Source organism: Bubalus bubalis, chromosome 17, assembly GCF_019923935.1.
Source record: "Bubalus bubalis isolate 160015118507 breed Murrah chromosome 17, NDDB_SH_1, whole genome shotgun sequence".
In the NCBI taxonomy this organism is placed as follows: Eukaryota; Metazoa; Chordata; class Mammalia; order Artiodactyla; family Bovidae; genus Bubalus; species Bubalus bubalis.
This window is the reverse complement of record NC_059173.1, coordinates 10,189,633-10,209,103: the sequence shown is the minus strand read 5'-3', so window position 1 is coordinate 10,209,103 and position 19,471 is coordinate 10,189,633. Positions and strand designations below refer to the sequence as shown.

At 59.1% G+C, this 19,471-nt stretch overlaps 1 protein-coding gene across 2 annotated transcripts; it reads right to left on the bottom strand.

Annotated features, from left to right (window-relative positions):
• Positions 1–1,073: 1,073 nt before the first annotated feature.
• RAB35 (RAB35, member RAS oncogene family) lies at positions 1,074–18,655 on the bottom strand. Of its 2 annotated transcripts, XM_025267520.3 has the most exons (6): positions 18,478–18,624; positions 13,098–13,148; positions 9,418–9,541; positions 4,051–4,175; positions 3,829–3,953; positions 1,074–2,678 (listed from the first exon to the last, which is right to left on the bottom strand). In XM_025267520.3, exons 1-6 carry the CDS (start codon positions 18,527–18,529, stop codon positions 2,550–2,552), a joined length of 606 nt encoding a protein of 201 aa, XP_025123305.1. In that variant the 5' UTR covers positions 18,530–18,624; the 3' UTR covers positions 1,074–2,549. The 2 variants fall into 2 exon arrangements, with proteins under 2 accessions (XP_025123305.1, XP_025123306.1); XM_025267521.2 differs by lacking the exon at positions 3,829–3,953 and having other exon boundaries at positions 2,572–2,678; positions 18,478–18,655.
• Positions 18,656–19,471: the final 816 nt, after the last annotated feature.

Genomic DNA, 19,471 nt, shown 5'->3' with positions numbered 1-19,471 from the left:
ACCAAGTCAGTGGATTCAGCCAGGAAGAGGCGCGCACCCCCCTCCACCCGGAGAGTGAAGGCAGGCATCAGTGACAGCTGTTTGGTGAGCTGTGACCCAAGGTGCCACATCCACCCTGGCCCTGGGCTCTTGGCCAGCACTACAGCTGCCTGGCTGCAGGCACCAGGCCCCAGCAGCGCCGCTGACCAAGCCCCAGGCAGACCCAACAGCTCAGCAGAAACCTCGAGGTAGAAAGAAGTCGCTATAGGCACATCCTTCCAGAAGGAGAAACAGGGCGCTTCCCCTGGTGTCTCAGCGTGTCAGAAGGGGGAGCTCAACCTGGACCCACCTTTCACGGACAGAGCCACTCTGGCTTCTGAAAGTTTCCCCGGGGCCTCAACGGACACCTGTGCGGGACTCAGAACAGACAAGGGCTGGACCCAACGGGTGGGGAGCAGCCAGGCCCACCCGGAGCACAGCTGGAGGAGAGCAAATAGACCCTGCAAGAAAATTTGGCAGCTTGAACCTTTATTTTTAGTATTTTTTTTTTAAAAAGCATAATTAGAAACTTTCAATACAGAAATAATCCTAGCAAACCATTTAAAAGTGTTGTTGTTTGACAGGAAGTTCACATCAGGTCCACCAGGACGCTGGTCCAGCCCTGAGTCCCCCCACCCCCACCCCCCCATTCATGCGTGAGACACTCCGCGGACAGGCACGCTGCCATCACCGAATCTACCCCCACCTGGGTCTGGGTGTCTAGCAGCCGAAGCCACGGAGGCTTCTTGCCTGCTCTGGAAACTTGCAGGACGCCCCCCACTTATTGCCTAAATCTGCGAGCTCTGCCACACCTGCGTCACCTGAACGCTCAGGGCTGAGCCCTGATTCTCCACGTCCTCCGGGGACCTGGGGTGGCTGGGACAGTCCTGAAGACTGAGACGGCGCTGTGGCCCCGCGCACCCAACCCGACAGCTGCCTACTGCCAGCCCCCAGCCCCGCAGCACCCCCACCTCGTCCCGTGGCTCCAGAGTGAGGAAGGCCTGTCACCCCGAAACACGGGCTTTCGGCAGTCTGGGGGGAAGTGGAGAGACAGGTCAGACGAAACCCCCAGTTTTTATTGATTAAAAACCCATCAACAGTGACATGGGAAATCTGCAGTGAATCTGTGATGTGATTGTCCAATCAGGGCTTGACCTGGAAATCTCCTAGAAAAGGAAATCTAGTAAAACACATCATGGTGCCGAAATAAATTATTCCCAGGTTACATGATCTTTTAAGGGAAAGGTGAGTGTCGAGGGGGAGAGGGGGTGACCATAATCAAGTGCAGAAGACCCTGATCGTTCCTCCAAGGGGAGTCACGGCTGGCGCCCAGCCCAGGCGGCCATTCCCTACCACCCGCCAAGAAATTCTCATGCTGTCTTTGTACTAAAACAGTCCCATTACGGACCCAAGGCTGCCTACATCCAGCTCAGAGGCACCATCCCCAGGGCCCAGTGGCCCAACACCCACTCCCCCACACTGAGGGGTGCCAGGTGCTCATCAGAGACCCGGGACTCCAAGGGAGGCCCCTCCTTTCCCACCAACAAATGGCCAGGAGCCCAGCTCCACGGCGACAGGAAGCCATTCATTTTTTCTAAAAACACTGGACCCAGAGTGGGGAGGCCGCAACTTTTGCTGCTGTGCCAACCAAGCCTCAGGAAGAGAAAAAAAAAAGTATGAGGAACTTAATTCATTTGATTTGGCTTCACTTTTATCTGTTAAAATGACACTCCTTAGCAGCACCCCCACTGGCAAGCCCATCTGTGCACAAACACACCCCTACCTTTCTGTTGGAACCCAAACAGGTTGGTATATCTAAGTCAGATGCCACGGCTCCCCTGGGTTGTAGCTGAGGCGTCTGGAAGGCAGGACAAGAAATTTGTGGGCCAAAGGGCAGGAGTGATCTCTCCTCTGGAAGCGAAGGGCCAGACCTCCAGGAGACCCTGGGGCCCACCTCAAGGCGGGATCCCCAGCTGCCGGAGCGGTGACGGGGCAGGATGGGGGCCGGCCCTCCACGCGGGGGAGACGCTGATGCCGGTGAGAGAGAACGAGTCCCGTGGAGCCCACGGCACCAGCCCAGGTTGGCAAAAGGTACGTGTTCTAGAACGTGATCCTGTCCTCTCCGGAAGCTGCTGGCGGTAAGTCGGGTTGGGGTGGGGAGGGGAGGGGGTGTCGCAGCAGGCTGGCACGAAGGAGGCAAGAGCCGGATGGGGACGAGGGCGGCGCGCTGGTTAAAGCGATATACACTATGTACAGACTCCGGTTAATCAGTCCGCTCGGCTGGCAGCGTCCTCACCAGCCCGGGCACTCGGCCAGGGGACAGGGGCGCCGGAAGGGAAGGGCAGGCCGTCTCACACCTTCTTGGCACTCGAGAGGGGGGAGGAAGTCCCGACGGCACCTCCCGGTACAAAAACGTGGAGAGAATTCTTTAAATAACGGCACGGAACTGAGACTGTCCCCCAGGAGAGGAGCCCCCGGCCAGGGGCGGAGGGGCACGGCAGCAGCGCAGTCTCTGCAATGGGCTGGGGGCATTAGCAGCAGCGTTTCTTCCGTTTACTGTTCTTCGTGAGCTTCACCACGTCGTTCTGTTGCTGCTGCTGCTGTTTCGCTAGGTTGTCCTTCTTTGCCCGGAGGACCAGCTCTGTGATGCAGTTGAACATCTGTGAGGGTGAAGGAGGCAGGGCGGCCTCAGACCGGGGAGGAGACCCTGTCACAGCTGCACCCCCCACCCCCACTGTGCTGGTCAGCGTGGCCTCTCCCGCCTCCCTGGGCCCAGCCTTCCAGTCCACTGGGGGCTGTTTCTGTACTTCTGTCTTCAAGCCCCATCTAGAAGGCGATGCTACAGAAGTCAGAAAGGAAAAGCATCAAAGACCTCTGAGCTGTGTCTCAGGGAAGTCAGCCTCAGGGATTTTCCAGCCTTTCTGTGAAAGGATAGAGAGCTCCTTTCCTTCAGCTGACACCTCGGACAGCACAGATAAAGGTGCCCCTGAACTGGTGACGAACCAGAAGCAGCCAGAGTCTGCCCACTCCACACTACCTCACCGCACATCCGACTGAGAACCTTCCCCAGACCACCCAGGACCACCTCCAGCTCCCTCCACTCCTGGGGAAGGAATCAAGTACAACCTAGGGAGCAGGGCTCACCCCACCCCAACCTACACGAGAATGGGGGAGCCTGGAAAGGGCTCAGGGCCCCACCGCTGGCCCTGCCGCAGGCCCCTCGGGGAAAAGCCCACAGTGTGACCCCAGCCAGACGCAGGGGCCCAGGGTCCCCACTGCTGGGTGGCTTGTGTCCCAGGACGCAGAGTAGATCAGCCCCCTGGACCTCTGGGCTCCAACCCCACGGGCAGGACCTTCCCGAAAGCTCCCAAGCACTTCTAGCAGCCCTGGCACATGTGGTACTCGGCCCGCCTGGGGTGTACTCGGGGCCGGCCTCGACACCCACCACAGCTCTGGAGGCCACAGCAAAGCAAGCTGCTCTGCAGGCCAAGGCCCAGGGAAAGAAAGCCAGAGAGCAGAGCGGGGAGAGAGGGCAGTGGGGGGCGGGGAGGACCGAGCGGACGCGCGCTCGGCTCTGAGGGCAGGCCCACGTCTGAGGCAGCCTCTCCCTCAGGACTGCTGAGGTGTGAGGTGGCCACGGCAGGGAGATGCCCGGACGCGGAGCCTGGTGCACACAGCAGGTACTTGATCAGTGGCCGCTAAGACGATGCTGTCGACTACCGGCCCGGGCCAGCCAAGGCAGAGTGGGGAGCCGGGGTTGAGGTGGGGAGCGTGCCTGCGCTCCCAGCCCTTCCGGTGCGGGGGCCTCACCTCTTCCACGTTGACATTCTCCTTGGCGCTGGTCTCAAACAACTGGATCCCCATCTGCCCGGCGAACTTGTAGGCGTCTTCTGTCTCCACCACCTTGCGCTCGGGGTCGTCGTTCTTATTCCCCACTGGACAGCAAGGCAGAGTCAGCCCGGCCCCCGGCCTAGCCCCGCCCACCTGCCAACCCCGCCCCGGGCCGCCCCGCCCACCGGCCAGCCGCCTTACCTAGGATCCGGCACACGTCGTCACAGTTCTGGTTGATTTCATGAAGCCACCGCTTCACGTTGACGAAGGATTCGGCGCTGGTGACGTCGTAGACCACGATGACCCCGTGGGTCCCCCGATAATACCTGTGGGACCAGGGTCGGCGTCAGAGCTACGGCGTAAACAAGGGCAGCCCCTTCGCAGGACCCGCCGGCCCGCACCCGGGCAGCAGGTGGGGAGGGCAAGGGGCCGGTGCGTCCCCCCAGGCCCGGAGGCCTCAAGCTGACGTCGGGGCCTGGTCAGCACTGCCGCTGACCCTGCTCCCCGGGCGCAGTGCGTAGGGAGCGCCCCGCCCTGCGGGGTCAGCCAGATTGTTCAGAGGCAGCCGAAGGCATGAAACAAGTTCTTGTTTCCTTTTTCAAGTTCATGCAATGGGGCCTTCCCTGATGGTTCAGCGCGAGACTCCAAGTTCCCAGTGCAGGGGACCAGGGTTCGATCCCTGGTCAGGGAACTAGATCCCACCAGCAGCAACTACGACCTGACTGCTACAACTAAAGGTCTCCTGCGCCGCAACCAAGATCTGGCATAGCCAGGTAAATAAACACAAAAAGAAAATACTCAGGCAAGGTTTACATTCGACAGCATTATTATCACTGTGCTCTTTAACATCCAAGAAAGTTTTTCTGTCCTCAAATCTGTCTTAGTAAAATGCCATTTCAAGGACAGGCACCACTTGTGAGGCCTGCCAAGGTCTGTTCACACCCCAGTGGATGGGCGGGCACCTGCCATCCTGCCAATCCAGGCTTCAGGCAGGAGGGGCTGCCTCAAAAGTTCAGGGGGACAGACAGGAGCACAGGCCTCATGCTCCTCCAGAGAGCCAGCTCTGACCCAGCAGCCAACACGTCACCTCACCCGGTACGCAGAGACACTCACACACAGGGGCCTCTGAGAGGGAGGGGAAGACCCATGGCCCACAAGAGACGGGCTCACGGGTGGACAGAGGCCTCCTTGAGCCAGCCCGAAGCACCTCCACCTCTTGGGCCCACAGGACAGCAGGCCCCCCCAGGTGGCAGTCCTGAAGCAACACAGGCCCTGCAAGGACGGAGCCAGCCGGGCCGCACATGCACTGTGTTCTCAGCCACCCGCCCAGCAGCGCTCTGGCAGACTCCTCACAGCCCCATCCCGTAACAAAATCAACCAAGCTCCATCTCTGAAAGGCGGTGTGGACCTGGGAAGGTTACTGCACGCATCTCATGGCACCTTGGTTCCCTCAACTGTAAAATGGGGGTACCAGGATGTAACTCTGGGGGTGGCTGTATGACTAAGGCAATAATACATGTTTTCACAAGGGCCAGCTCTTTATCCGGAGAAGGCAATGGCACCCCACTCCAGTACTCTTGCCTGGAAAATCTCATGGACGGAGGAGCCTGGTAGGCTCCAGCCCATGGAGTCGCTAAGAGTCGGGCACGACTCAGCGACTTCACTTTCACTTTTCACTTTTATGCATTGGAGAAGGAAATGGCAACCCACTCTAGTATTCTTGCCTGGAGAATCCCAGGGACAGAGGAGCCTAGTGGGCTGCCGTCTATGGGGTCGCACAGAGTCGGACACGACTGAAGCAACTTAGCAGCAGCAGCAGCTCTTTATCATCACCATTAACAGTCCTTCAGTGACACCCCAGGCCCCAGACGCAGGCAGAGGAAAACCAAAGGCGGTGAGGGCGGCTCCTTTGGGCTGGCCACCAGGGCGGCGAGAGCCGCCCGCTCTCCACTCTGAGACCCCGCCTGACGTCCCCTGGGGCTTCGTCCACCCACAGCTCTGCTTTCCTGGGGACAAAGCCCTGCCCTGGGCAGCCCGAACAATCAAGCCATCCACGCGCTGCCCCCCTTCCCCCCAGATCATCACCTGGGTCCACCTGGGGGTCGCCCACCTGAGCAGGTGCAGGAGAGCAAGCCAGGAAATGGGGAGAGGAGGGAGACAACTGTCCCCTGCCAGCAACGGACATGAGAACAGCGCACTGTGCTCCCTAGCCCTCCTTTGTTGAAGACAACCAAAGATGCCGAGAATCTGCGGAGGGGGGACCAGCCTGGGGCATGGAGCTCGGGCACTGAGCCTGTCACTCCCCTGCTATCAGGCACCACATCCACGTGCCACAGCTTGGCTCTGTGCCAACATGACCGCGATGCTCTCCACTCACCCGCTACCACAGACAGGAGGCCACCACGTCACCGCTAGGACAGGAGGCTGGTGAAGGAGCTGCTGGAAGCCATGGCCCGGGCCGGGCCTTCCCTGCCTCGGCCTCTCCCACCACCACCTGACCCGCGCCCCTGGCCCCACCGCTCGGGGTCAGCGAACCCCAGCAGCCACAGGCAAGAATCGGTGAGGGGACAACAGGGTGCTCGTTCTCAGCAGGCGGACAGGATGCAGTTTTAGTTTCTCTTTTACAGCCCTGAATCAGAAAGGGCCACACTACTGCCCCCAGACTGCCCCACCCCTGACCTCTTCCCAGCTCCTTCCCTCAGCAACCACCCCCAGCCCCCCGGGTGCAGCGCACCCCTCCTCCAGCCTCCTGGGACAAACCCAGCTTGCCCTCAGGTGGCCGAGGAACTCCAGTCCCCCCAAAGGATGAAGGAGGCAGTTCACCCGCTTCCTGCTGCCCTGGAGGGAGCTGACCCCAGCCCGCTGCCCGGACTGGCGCATCTCTCGTGGCCACAGGCCCAGCGTTCTCAGCGGGTTTTAACCCTCAGGAGCCACCACAGCGTCTGCCGCTGGCTCAGGCCTGGTCCCTGAGGGTGGCGGCCAGCAGAGGGCGGGGCCGTGGATCCACTAAAGCGCGGGTCCCCAACCTCCGGGTCGTGGACCAGCACCTCCTGTCAGATCAGAGGCGGCATGAGATTAGAAATGAAGTGCACAGTAGATGCCACGTGCAGCACGTCCCTGCTGCTCCAGCGTTAGCTAAGCCTGTGCTCCCAACGCAGGAGGCCCGGGTTCAATCCCTGGTCGGGGAGCTCACATGCCACAACTGAGAGTTCGAATGCCGCAGTGAAGACCCAACACGGCCAAATAAATAAATAAATTAAAAAAATATGTCATGTGCTTGAACCATCCCCAGGCCACACACGTCCCCACCCCCAGACCGAGGAAGAACCGTCGTCCACGAAATTGGTTGCTGGTGCCAAAACGGCTGGGGGACAGCTGAGTTAAAGGCAAGAGTCTTGGCATAGGGCAGACCTCAACTCAACTCCTGCCTAACTGACCAAGCCAGGTCCCTCCACCCTCTGCGGGCCTCACTTTTCTTGTCCGTACATTGGAGAACCACAGGACTCTTTACCAGGATTAAACGAGATGAAGCAGCCACAGTCCTTGGCAACAGTCCTGGCCTAGAGGAGGACCCCTGGTCAGTGCCCACACCTCGCGACACCGACAAGAGGTCCTGGTCTCATTCAGGCCTGGGAGCTCGGGCGGCCCAGGCTCACGGCATCCGACTACCCCGGGAACCTTGACTCCAGCTGCCCCTCAGCTCAGGCCTTGCTGGCAGCCGCTGACACAAGGGGGCTCCTGCAGCTCATCAGGAGGTGGCTGCAGAGACCTGCCCTGCAGAGCCCCCGGGACTGGGGACCCACAGGCTCTCAGGAAGGTGTGGATCACGGCGCATGTGCGTGTCTCAGGGGTGGCCCAGTGACCAGACCCCCTCCTGCTCCAGGGTGGCTCAGGCTCCGGCCCCCGAGCCCCCTTCACCAGGGCTGCCCACCCACCGGTCACCCCCACCCCCCCAGCTGGCACCCCCGGGTTCCCCCGCACTCTCAGCCACCACCCTGGGGGCTCTTCACCCCCACACTTCACACCCCTGGGATGCAGGCAGCCCCGATGGGTGGCCAGCCTGGGGGCCGCCCGCCTCCACCTCACAGGGAGGAGAGGGAACTTGGTGGTGCCTCCCCGAGAGCCCCCTAACACAGGACCCGCTGGGGGAGGCAGAGGAGAGGCCAGGAGGAGCAGCAGCCACTCCAGGCTGAGCCCGGCTCCTACTCTGCACACACCCCTCAGAAGCTCCCCCATCCATAAAACCGGGGTGATGAGAACACCAACTGCAGGGAGCTCCACAGAATCTTCTATGTGAAGCCCAAGCACATGGGACCTCACATTAATGCAAACCCCAAAGACAAGCCCCCCAGGAAACCAAAGAGCGGAGACTTTAGGCAACTTGCCCAAGGTAACCCAGGGGGCAGAAATGTAAATTCCAAACTGCCTGCCTTCAAAGTCCTGTTCTTTCCCGGAACCTGTGCCAGTAACAGCCCAAGAACCGAGAGCCACTCCGCAGGACCCAGCACACAGTCTGGTGCTCCAGCCAGGCTTCCGCCCGTTTACAGCAGAGACGCGAAGGTCCTGCGGCAGCAAAGGAGGGCGACCCTCAGGGCGAGCTGGGTCTATTAGTCGCTCAGTCATGTCGGACTCTTTGTGACCCCATGGACTGTAACCCACCAGGCTCCTCTGTCCCTGGCATTTCACAGGCAAGAATACAGGAGTGGGTTGCCATTTCCTCCTCCAGGGCATCTTCCCAACCCAGGGACTGCACGAACCCAGGTCTCCTTCACTGCAGGCAGATTCTTTACCATCTGAGCCACCAGGGAAGACTCCAGGGTGTGCTGGGTCCCGTCAACAGCTTTGGGAGGCAGAGGAGGGGGCCGGCCAACAGCCTCCCACCTATCAGTGCTCCTTCCAGACCCCCAACAGAGAGACACCTCCTCCACGTCAGGGTGGTGACGGAGCTGGCACCTCCAGCAGGCGAGCTGACACTGAACAAGAGTACCCTCGCTGCCCGAGTATCTGACCTCCCGGCGAGGCCAGCACCAGCACTGTGACCCCATTTTAAAGACAAAGGAGGGACTTCCCTGGTGGTCCAGTGGTTAAGGCTCTGCCTTCCAATCTCGGGGACACGAGTTCAATCCCTGGTTGGGGAACTAAGATCCCATGGTACACGAAGCCCCAAGCACTGAGCCCGTGCTCCACAGAAGGGGAAGCCTGCACACCACAACCAAGACCCAGAGCAGGCAAAATAAATAAATACATAAATCTTTAAAAAATAAAAATAAAGACAAAGGAACCAGAGGTTCCGCTGACTGACACACACTGCCCTGCCAGCCCCAGAGGGAGGTGCAAGGCTACTACCCGCCACGGGCAAGACCGCACGCACCCCATCCGCTTCTCTGGTCTTCAAGGGGAAGAGCCGCACCTCGGCCAGGAGCGCACCTCCCCACAGCCTCGGGGGCGCCCAGAGCAATTTCCCAATGGCGGGGGCCGGGGGTCTGAGCGGAGGCGGGGGGCCTGAGTGGGGGTGGGTGGTCTAAGAGTGGGGAGGGGGTCAGAGCAGTCTGGGCTGGCCTGACTCACGTGGAGGTGATGGTGCGGAAGCGCTCTTGCCCAGCCGTGTCCCAGATCTGCAGCTTCACTTTCTCCCCGTTGATCTCCACAGTCCGAATCTTGAAATCTACTCCGATCGTGGTGATGTAACTGCCTGCACACACAGGGATGTTAGCACGGCCCAGGGCCGCCCTGGTCAGACTGCGTCCTCAACAGCCCAGGTGACCCTGGGCTCCACCCCGCCTGGCTCACTCCAAGTGCCTGGAGGACACAGCCCTGGACAAAAAAAAAAAGACTGAGCCCCAAGGTGAGGGCAGGAGACAGGATACAATGAAACAAAGTGATAAAGAAGACAATTTCAAGAGCAATGAAGCTATCAAGGAAATAAGAGAAGAGGCCATGATTTCAACAGGAAATGCTCCACCAGAGTGGCCCGGGAACCATGGGGGACCACGACACACTCTGGGTTTCTCTTTTCTACTCCATTCCAAACATTTTAAGCAACCCACAAAATTAACTTTCTAAAACATAAACAAGTCATATACACTCTGTTATATACAAAATAGATAACTAACAAGGACCTACTGTATAGCACAGGGAATTCTACTCAGTACTCTGCAATAGCCTAGAAAAGAGTCTAAGGAAGAGTGGATATATGTGTATGTATGACTGATTCACTTGCTGGACACCTGAAATGAACACAGCAATGTAAACCAACTATACCCCAATTAAAAAAACACAAACAAGTCATGACCTGCGATTTGAAAAACTGCTCCAGGCAGAAGAGACAGCAGCAGAAATAGCAATGGGGCATGTGTGTGTAGCAATGGTGTGTGTGTGTGTGTGTGTGTGTGTGTGTGTGTGTAGCAATGGGGCATGTGTGTATGTGTGTGTGTAGCAATGGGTGTGTGTGTGTGTGTGTGTGTGTGTGTGTGTGTAGCAATGGGGGGTGTGTGTGTGTGTGTGTATAGCAATGGGGTGTGTGTGTGTAGCAATGGGGCGTGTGTGTGTAGCAATGGTGTATGCATGTGTGTGTGTAGCAATGGGGGTGTGTGTGTGTGTAGCAATGGGGGTGTGTGTGTGTGTAGAAATAGGGCGTGTGTGTGTGTGCGTGCGTATAGCAATGGGGCGTGCGTGTGTGTGTGTAGCAATGGGGTGTGTGTGTGTGGTATGTGTGTGTGTGTGTTGGGGGTGATCTGAGGTTGAGCACACGTCGGGAGGCAGGTTGGGGTGAAGGTTCCAGGCCAGCTCTCGGCTTTTGCGCCGTTTTCAAGAGCTTGGACTTTCTCTTGTGTGTGACAGGGAGGCATTGAAGGGTTTAACCCAAGCATGAGCGGCACTGTAAATAGCTCTCCAGGGGCATCTGTGTGAAAGATGGAGCTGGAGAGAATTTCTGGCAACAGAACAGTCTCGTCCAGGCTTTCAAAGGCCCGAGTGCTAGGAAGCAGGGGTCCCCAGCCTCCGAGAGCTAACGCCTGATGATCTGAGGTGGAGTCGATGACATAATAACAGAATGGAAGTGCACAACTCAGGTGATGCGCTCGAATCATCCTGAAGCCCTAACCCCCACCCCACCCAGCCTGTGGGAAAACCGTCTTCCGTAAGACTGGTCCCTGGTGCCCAAAACGCTGAGGCCCGCTGCTGGGAGGAGCCCACACGCTCACTCCCTTTGGAGCTGACAGGGTGACGCGGGGCTGCAGACAAGACACACCGACTGCATCAAGAGTGCAGAGCGGCCAGGAAAGGCCAAAGCTCAAAGTCGGGTGGAGCTCAAGGAAGGCTCTGGGGCAGAAGTCACATTTGGGCCTGGCCTCAAAGAACAGGTACAATTCCCAAGGCTGCGACCAGGCTGGGGAAGGACATCCTCGCCAGAGGAAAGGGTGGAGGCACAAGCACAGAGACCAAGGCGGCCTCAGGCTCCGCGGGGACCGGGCTCCGCCGAGGAGAGCAGCCCAGCACCCAGCGCCGTGGGCCCGTGAAACATGGCTGACCGCTGAGCGAGCGAGCGAGCTGGTGAAGACACAAAGGAGGGCGAGACAGCAGGAGGGAGGAAGCTGGACGGGGGGCTGAGGACAGTGTGAAGGCCAGCGGTTTTCAGCAGGGGGTGGTTGAGGCCCCCCCAGCCCGCCCCCCAGGATGCCTGGTGATGCCTGGAGACATTTTCATGTCACAGCTGGGTGGGGGGTGGAGGACGGAGGCACAGAACAGCCTCCACAACAGAGAACTGCAGGGCCCAGAGTGTCCATGGTCCTAAAGCGGAGAGACCTTGCTATGAGCTTGGCTCGCTTGAGAGGTCCGCTGAGGTTTTTAAACAGAAGAGACCCTGCTAGAGACGACGAATTCAGCAGCTTGGCATGGGGTGGGCAGGAGCTGCTGGGATGCCTCAGGTGAGAACCAACCACGGTCTGAGCTGGTAGTACGAGTGGAGAGGAGGAGACGGGCTGCAGCAGAGAGCCCTTTGAGAGCTCCAAGCTGACAGGGCGGAGGGGAAGGTTTCCCAGCTCAATGGCAAGTGCCCACTGGCTACCGTTCCTGAACAGCAAGGACAAACCAGCAATGTTTACTTGCTGGGAGCCGGCGGTGAGGAGCTCCACTTGTGGCAAAGGTCATGAGGAAGGAGAGATTACTTAGTCCCGGGCCATCCTCGCAATAACTCTGCATGGCAGGGATGGTCGTCAGCTCCTCTTTTAAAGGTCAGCTGAGACTCAGTCATGCTCATGGTGATGAGAAGAAGACAACTCTTTCCAATGTCACACCACCGCTGTCAGGAGAAACCCATCTCTCCCCCGAGAGAGAGGCGCCTGCCACGTAACCACTGCCCTCCACGGCATCGCAGGGCATTCCTTCAGTCCTCGGTCAGAGAGGCCAGGCCGACCTGAAGCCTCTGCACTGAACCAATGAGCTCCAGCAATGAAAACGCGGCCCACTGGGATCGGGGAAGCAAGATCAAACGGGCAGCACTTTCTGCCCATCAGCTGAGCAAAAATGGAGACCACTGAGACCCAGCAGCGACTGGCACTGACAAGGGGCTCTTCTGAGCCCTTCAGCTTCTCACAAGTGCGAAAGGCCAATTGGCAGGACCTGTGAAAACCTGAAAAGCACATACCCCCTGACCTCGTACCTCTGCTTCTATACAGGAATAAACGCAGTGTCCCAAGAAACACGGCACCATTTGAGAGAGGCTACCAGAAAGCAAGCGCGCGCGTCAAGAACACTGTTGAACCACGTGCACCCCTGCACAGCCCAGGAAGCTGCACAGCCACTCAGAAGAACCACAGGGCTGCGTGTTGACCTGCAAGGATAATCCCCAACGCGCTGGCGGGGAGGCCAGCAGCCGCCCACCACAGGCGGGGGCGGGGTGCGGGGGGACACCGAGCGTCAGTGCGGGGCAGGGGACCAGGAGCTTTCTCTTTTCATGCTGTTCAGTCTTCCTGTTTGACTCTTAGATGGGCATGTCCTAAGCATCAGTTTTTTGTTTCTTTCTTTTTTCAATGTTGGGGCACAAAAAAAGACCCTGAATAGAAAAATGATGCGCCTGCAACTGTTTGTTTGTTTTTTTCCAAGAAGATAGCTGGAGACTGACTACAGAGACTTCTAACCTCCTCGCCACTCCCCCCTTCTGTCTGCTGAGGCAGACACCAGGGTGTAACGGCGCCAGGCAAAAGGATTTAAAACCAAAACACCCAGCAGCACCCCAGGGGCACACTCACCTGAGAAAGTGTTGTCTGCAAAACGTAACAGTAAGCTGCTCTTGCCGACACCTGCAGGGGAGAAGGCGGGGGGTGAGAGGCGGCCTGGGTCCCTGCTCCAAGCCCAACCCCGCTTCGGGGAGACAGCCCAGGTCCCGGCTCTCCAGACGCATGACAGCACCCACCTATCTCCCCAGCCAGCCTCCCACCGGAACACCCCTCCCTCTCCACCTCTGACCTTGCCCTCCAACTCAGGGTGAGCCCCAAGCTGCCCCCAAGCCAGAGACAAGGAAGGGGTCCACGCCCGGCTCCAGCAACCCCTCAAGGAGACCTGACAACAGGAATGAGGCTGAGGAAGGCTGACCCTGTGCTCCTGGCCCCAAGGTGTGTCCAGAACACCATCCGGAGAACACATCACGTGCAGCGCTTCAGCTTGGTGAGACGGAGGCTGCACAGCTACAAAGCACCCTGGAGACCATCAGGGCTTTTTGCAGGCGAGGAAAGGGAGGCCCAGACAACTCAAAGCCACTGCTGGCCGCTCTCCCCCGGCCGATGCCACTGGTGGGGAGGGGGTATCCGCCTGACACTCCTCAGTCCGACAGCTCACGGTACTCAGACCGTTTCGCTTACCACGACCTCTCCTGTTCCAAGGATGGACAGAATCCTCATAAGGATTGTTGAAATCCCATCAACACCCACACCCGGCACCATGAGCCCCCAGGTACACCTGTCCTGTGCCCTCCTGTCTCGCCCCCGCGGCCCGCAGGGTCAGCTAAGCACAGAAGGAAGCCCGCACGCACATGCCCGCAAGCCCAGCTGCATCTCTTAAGAGGAGGCACCTGAGGTTCCAAGACCTACACGCTGGTCTCAGAGCCTCAGCAGGGCTGGGGGGCGGTGCTGGATCTGCGGATACATGCTGCTCTGGGAGTCTTCCTGTGTCTGCTTCAGGAAGTGGAATAATAAAAAGACCTGGGATTTCCCTGGTGGCCCAGGGGCTAAGACTCCACAATCCCAATACAGGGGCCCCAGGTTCGATCCCTAGTAGGGGATCCCACATGCCCCAACTAAGACCCAGTGCAGCCAAGTAAATAATATTTTAAATAAATAGAGAGACCCAAAGAGGCTCCTCTGTCTCATTTCTGTTAAAGAGTTTTAGCAGCACTGCTAAAAGCTAGACGTGAAAAGCTCCTCACCTGGGGTCTCAGACGGTGCCCCTGCACATCCAGCTCAGAGCTAATTGTGAGTGTGTGTGTGTGTGTGTGTGTGTGTGTGTGTGTGTGCTCCCCAAACCCGCAGAAGGCCCGGCCTCTGCCCCTTCCCCAGCTGACCCAGGCATCCTCTCTGACTATCTCCTCTGGGGACCTCTCCCAGTGGGTGAGTCGCCCAGGGATGCCCAGAAGAACCGGTCGGCCTCACAGAACGAACCAGGCTCGGACTGTCCCGGTGGCAGGCCGGCGCTGCTCTGAGCAGACAGGTGCCGCAGCCAGCCCCAGGCCCACCGCTCAGCGCCTGTGAGCACCGGGCCCACTTCCTCATCGCTGCCCCCGCGAGGCTTCCTGTCGGCCGGGGCGGGGGTGCAGATCCCGGGCTGGCCCCTCGCGGCAGCGCTCTGCCCCACGCCACCACCCCACGGGCTCCCTGCTTCCTCCCAGAGCCTCCTGGTCTGCTTACTCAGCGAAAACCTTGTGTCTGAGCCACGAGTTCCTCCAGGAAGGGGATCTCACCTCATTTGCCCTGCATGGTCCTGGGGCTGGAAGCCAGGCCCAGCATTTAGTAGGCGCTAACAGAACACTGTTCAGTGAACTTGTGACTAAACCAGGGCCGATCACAGACAGCCATGCCACCTGACGCTACGGCTGCAGCAGGAAGAGGAGCCCAAGCACGGGTGTTCAAACTCTGGGCGGGGTGGGGGGAGCAGAAGCCTAAGGGATTGGGGTACGCCCTCTGCCTGAAGCAGGAGGGCAGCAGCGTCCCCCTCAGCCTGGCCTTGGGGAGTGGGGGAGGGGGCAGGGCGGGGCTTCATTCACCCCGAGCTCATCTGCAGAGCTGCTCAAAACCACTACAGTCACCCCATCAACTGCTGCTTCAAGCCGACACCCACCTCTGGCCTGGCTGGTCCCTCTGGAAGGAAGGGAAACCCACCCTGAGAAACGCGTTTCCTAAATGTCCCTGAAGAGGCAGCCTTGGGAACACACGCAGCACCCACAGAAGCAGGGAGGTGCAGGGTGCCGATCGGCCTTCAGCTCAGCCGAAGTCAACAGCCTCCCCACGGTCACCCCAGCCCATCACCCTCGACCCCGCAGGGAGTATAAGCCCGGCCCTGATGCCTTCTGGAAGCGGGGAGACACAGACTCATTCTGTAAAAAACGGACCCACCACTTTGCATCTCCACCAAACCCCAGCCCTCCCCGCTTTTGCCCCTCGCCCTGCACAGATGCTCTGCCCTCAAAGCCTCCACCACAGGCCCCACCTTGGCCATGCTCCTCCCGTGTGCTCCAGCTCCTTCACTCCTCGTTTCAGTTCTCTACTGTTGAAGACCCCAAGATCTTTGAATAAAGTGTGCTCAGCTTTAATCCTGGCTCAGTAAGTAACTCACTGTACAACCTCAGACAAGTCGCTCCCCTCTCTGAGCCGCAGTTCACTCAGCTGTGGAGTCAGAGGCTTTAACTTGATCTCCAACACAGCCTGCAGGTTCTAAGAATGAGTTTCATCCGCCCCCTGGACCGGACGAACTGCTGTTACAGAGCCAATGTTAAAAGCCCCTGAGAGACCGTGTTCCACCTTAGGCACAGAAAAGAGATGCAAAAGCTGAGGGGCTGTATTCCAGAAGCAAGTACAATGTGGCAGAGTGGGAAGAAGAGCTCTAAATTTCTACAGACAGGGACTAACATTCATCGAGGGCCTACTGTCTGCCAGGCCTGACACCAGCTACTCATAACGCATCATATGTATTAACTCCTGGCTTTGCCCTAGAGGAGGGCATGGCAACCCACTCCAGTGTTCTTGCCTGGAGAATCCCATGGACAGAGAAGCCTGGTGGGCTACAGTCCATGGGGTCGCAAAAAGTCGGACACAACTTAGCAACTAAACAACAAACAAGTTTATTATGAAACTATTTTGCTCTTTATTGAAGAAAAAAAAAAAAACCTCCTGGCTTTACCTCTGAGGAGCTGTGCAACTTGGGGCAAGTCAACTAGTCAGCTACTCTGAGCCTCAGTTTCCTTATTTGACAAACCACAAAAGCAATGGGTAAGAACCAAATGAGAGAGTGTCTATGAAATCGTTTGAAAACCCTTAAGGAAGCATCACATAAGAAGCCAGATTCAGAGGAGGGTGAGACGCCAGTCTACCTTGCTCAGCTGCCAGAGCCTAGCCTGAACTTCCAAGGCTACCACCTCCCAGCCTCATAACCACAGGCTTTGAGTGGCAGCGTACTGTCAGGGGACGTGGAACTGCAAAGCCAAGATCTCCTCTAGTCAACAGTCTACATGCTCAGACCAACCACGGAGCCCGATCCATAATCCTGACCCAGTAAGTCTTCTACAACTAACTTCAGAGTGAAGAATCAATACATCATGCAGAATGTATGGTGAGAAAGAAGGCCCAAACCATGGCCTGAGTTTCACTGGGGAGAAGGTGCATCTTCTGGCTAAGCTTATGCCCTCCATTTTTGTGGGGCTACACACAGGCCCCAGGCCTCTTGCAAAGGGATAGGGACCTTGAGCGTGGTAAGCTGACCTTAACTCCAAAAGGACAGAAAATCACCCTGGTGCCAGCCCCTCCAGAACCGAGGTGAGGGCTGAGAATGAAGCTCAAAAGGCATAAGTGTGCCAGGACCCTGGGAAACGCCCAAGGCCGTGCTGGTCTAGAGGCTACACAGCTGGTCTGGGTTTCTCTCATTCACACCAGGACGAATCCATGCTCCCCTGCCCACAGCTACTCTTCATCTCCCTCATTAGCCCTTAAACTTTTTTCCCTTCCATGGGCAACCACAGAAACCTCAGCCATCCTTCACCTGATCCGAGTCACCAGCCACGTCGCAACCCATCTCCACTGTGAGACCATGACCCAGCCACTCGCCTGCTTCTGCCTGGGCTCTGAAACAACGCTCCCACTTCAAGGCCTAACAGCCCCTCGATTTGGTCCCCGCTTTCCCTAACAATCCATGGGCTCCACCACCAACCTGGCCTCTGCTTCCAGTCACATGATACCATTGTCCGCACTCAACTCAGGTCTGGTCTGTAAATCTGGGATGTTCCCAAGCCTCCTTCCCCGTCGTAAAACCCCAGCACCTCAGCTATGCTCCTATAAACCTCCCAGGGCCTGCCTCCCTGACCTTTTGGTCACTCCATAAACCTGCTTACCTGCCACACTCCAAACACCTCTACAACCCTCCACCCTTTCTCAGAAACAAGACTATCTTTTCTGAACATGTTGGATATCCATTCATTCAATACATACATATTAGGCACCGACTGGGTGCCAGGCACTGGAGAGGGACTTACGAGCTCTAAAGGAGGGTACACTTTTTTGTAATGTTGGCTGACCCACCTCCAGCTCTGTCCAGCAGACAGTGTGCAACAGCAAACACACAGGGAGCGCTCACTATGTGCCCGGTTCTGCACACTGCGCGTGTATTATCTCCTTGAACAACATTCCATCACCCCAGCGAGGCGGATCCCACTGCTGCTCCATTTTACAGATGAACACAGGGAACCCCACAGAGAGAATAATTCAGCAGGAATGTGCCAGACCCGGCGCGAAGTGCTTTACCTGTCTTACTTCATTTAAACTTCACAGGAATCCCATGAGGCAGGTTCTGAGATTAACCACCCCCCACCCCCGCCCCACTTTCCCCAGGAAGAAACCTAGGCTTACAAACGCTACTGACAACCACACACCAGGAGCTCCCTTTCCGCCAGGTCCAGTGTGAAGCACTTTTCCAGCTTCATCTCACCCAAGACTCACGCACTACCCAGCGATGCAAGTCCCCACCTCTCAAATGAGAGAACCGAGGTTCGGAAAGGCGAAACAACTCGCCCAAGGTCAGGGTGAGGAAGCTGGCAGTCCCGAGACTCGAACCCGGCTCCCTCCAACTCCAGAGGATCGCGAGACTGGACCAAGGTCACACGTGGGGCAGAGGGGTCGGCGCGGCGAGCGGACCGGGAGCCCGGACCCGAGCCCCGCGCGCCGGCCCCTCCGCTCCGCGTCTCCGCGCCCCGGCCTCACCCCGGCGCGCCCCGGAGCCCCTCCGCGCGCCCCTGGGGCCGCCCGGCCTCCCCGCCCAGCCGCCCGGTGCGGGCCGGCACCTCCCCGCCCGCCCGGCCGCCTGCCCTCCCCGAGGCCCCTGCGGGCCGCGCCCGGCAGGGCCCACGCCGCCTCCGGCCGCCGCGGCCCTCACCGCTGTCGCCGATGATGAGCAGCTTGAAGAGGTGGTCGTAGTCCCGGGCCATGGCGGGCGGGGGAGGCGCGCGCGCGCGCGCGAGGGCGGGCGGGCGGGGTCGGTGCTGGCCTCGGGATCCGCGGTTCCCTCCGGGCTGCTCCGGCAGCGGCGGATCCACTTCCCGAACAAACAGCCGGAACTGACAGAAACACCTCCCTTCGCTCCCCCTCCTTCTCCTCGGCAGCGGCCGCCGCTGCCGCCGCCTCGCTCCTTCCCGCCCCGCCCCGCCACTGCGCAGGCGCAGCGCCTGGCCCCGCCTCCGCGCAGCCGCAGTGGCGGCTGGCCGCGCCCTCTCCGCGCTCGCTCACGGCGCCTGCGCCCTGTCGGGGTCCCGCGGGAGCGGGCTGGTCTTGCCTGTGGCTCTTCAGCGACGGTCGCCGCCACCACCGCCGCCCGCCCGCAGTCCGCGGCCTGCTGTGCTGGGGGCTCCGAGAGCGCAGCTGCAGCCAGGCCTTAGCTGCAAGAATCCCGGAGTGGCGGGCGAGGCCGACCGTGGCCCGGGGTGGACTTGCTGCTGCTTCTTCATCTTCAAGACCCGCAAGCGCTGCGGAGAGGGACCGACTGGCACGCAGTGACCGGGCGGGGCGGGGCTTACGCCGAGCTCCAGGCTTCTCGGGACTGGGAACTCAGGACACTCCGCCCCCATCTGCCTGGACACCGCCTACGAGGTGCTGGCTCCGGGCCCCCCACCATGTCCCGGGGCCCGTGGACTGGACGCCGAGGGCGGCTGGAGGCTGCGGGAGTTTTACCGGACGTGTAAGCTTTACACTGTAAGCAGTGTGAGTTTACGGTGTAAGCAGTGTGGCCTTTGACGGCAGCGCTGGGGCAGTCACAGCCCAGCCCCGCGCGACCTCTTGGGGCCTGAGATGCCCCGTTGGTAAAGCGGACCGAGAGGTTCCAGATTCCGGGTCGCTTTCCAACTTGACCCTGGCCTGCGAGATGAATGCCCCAG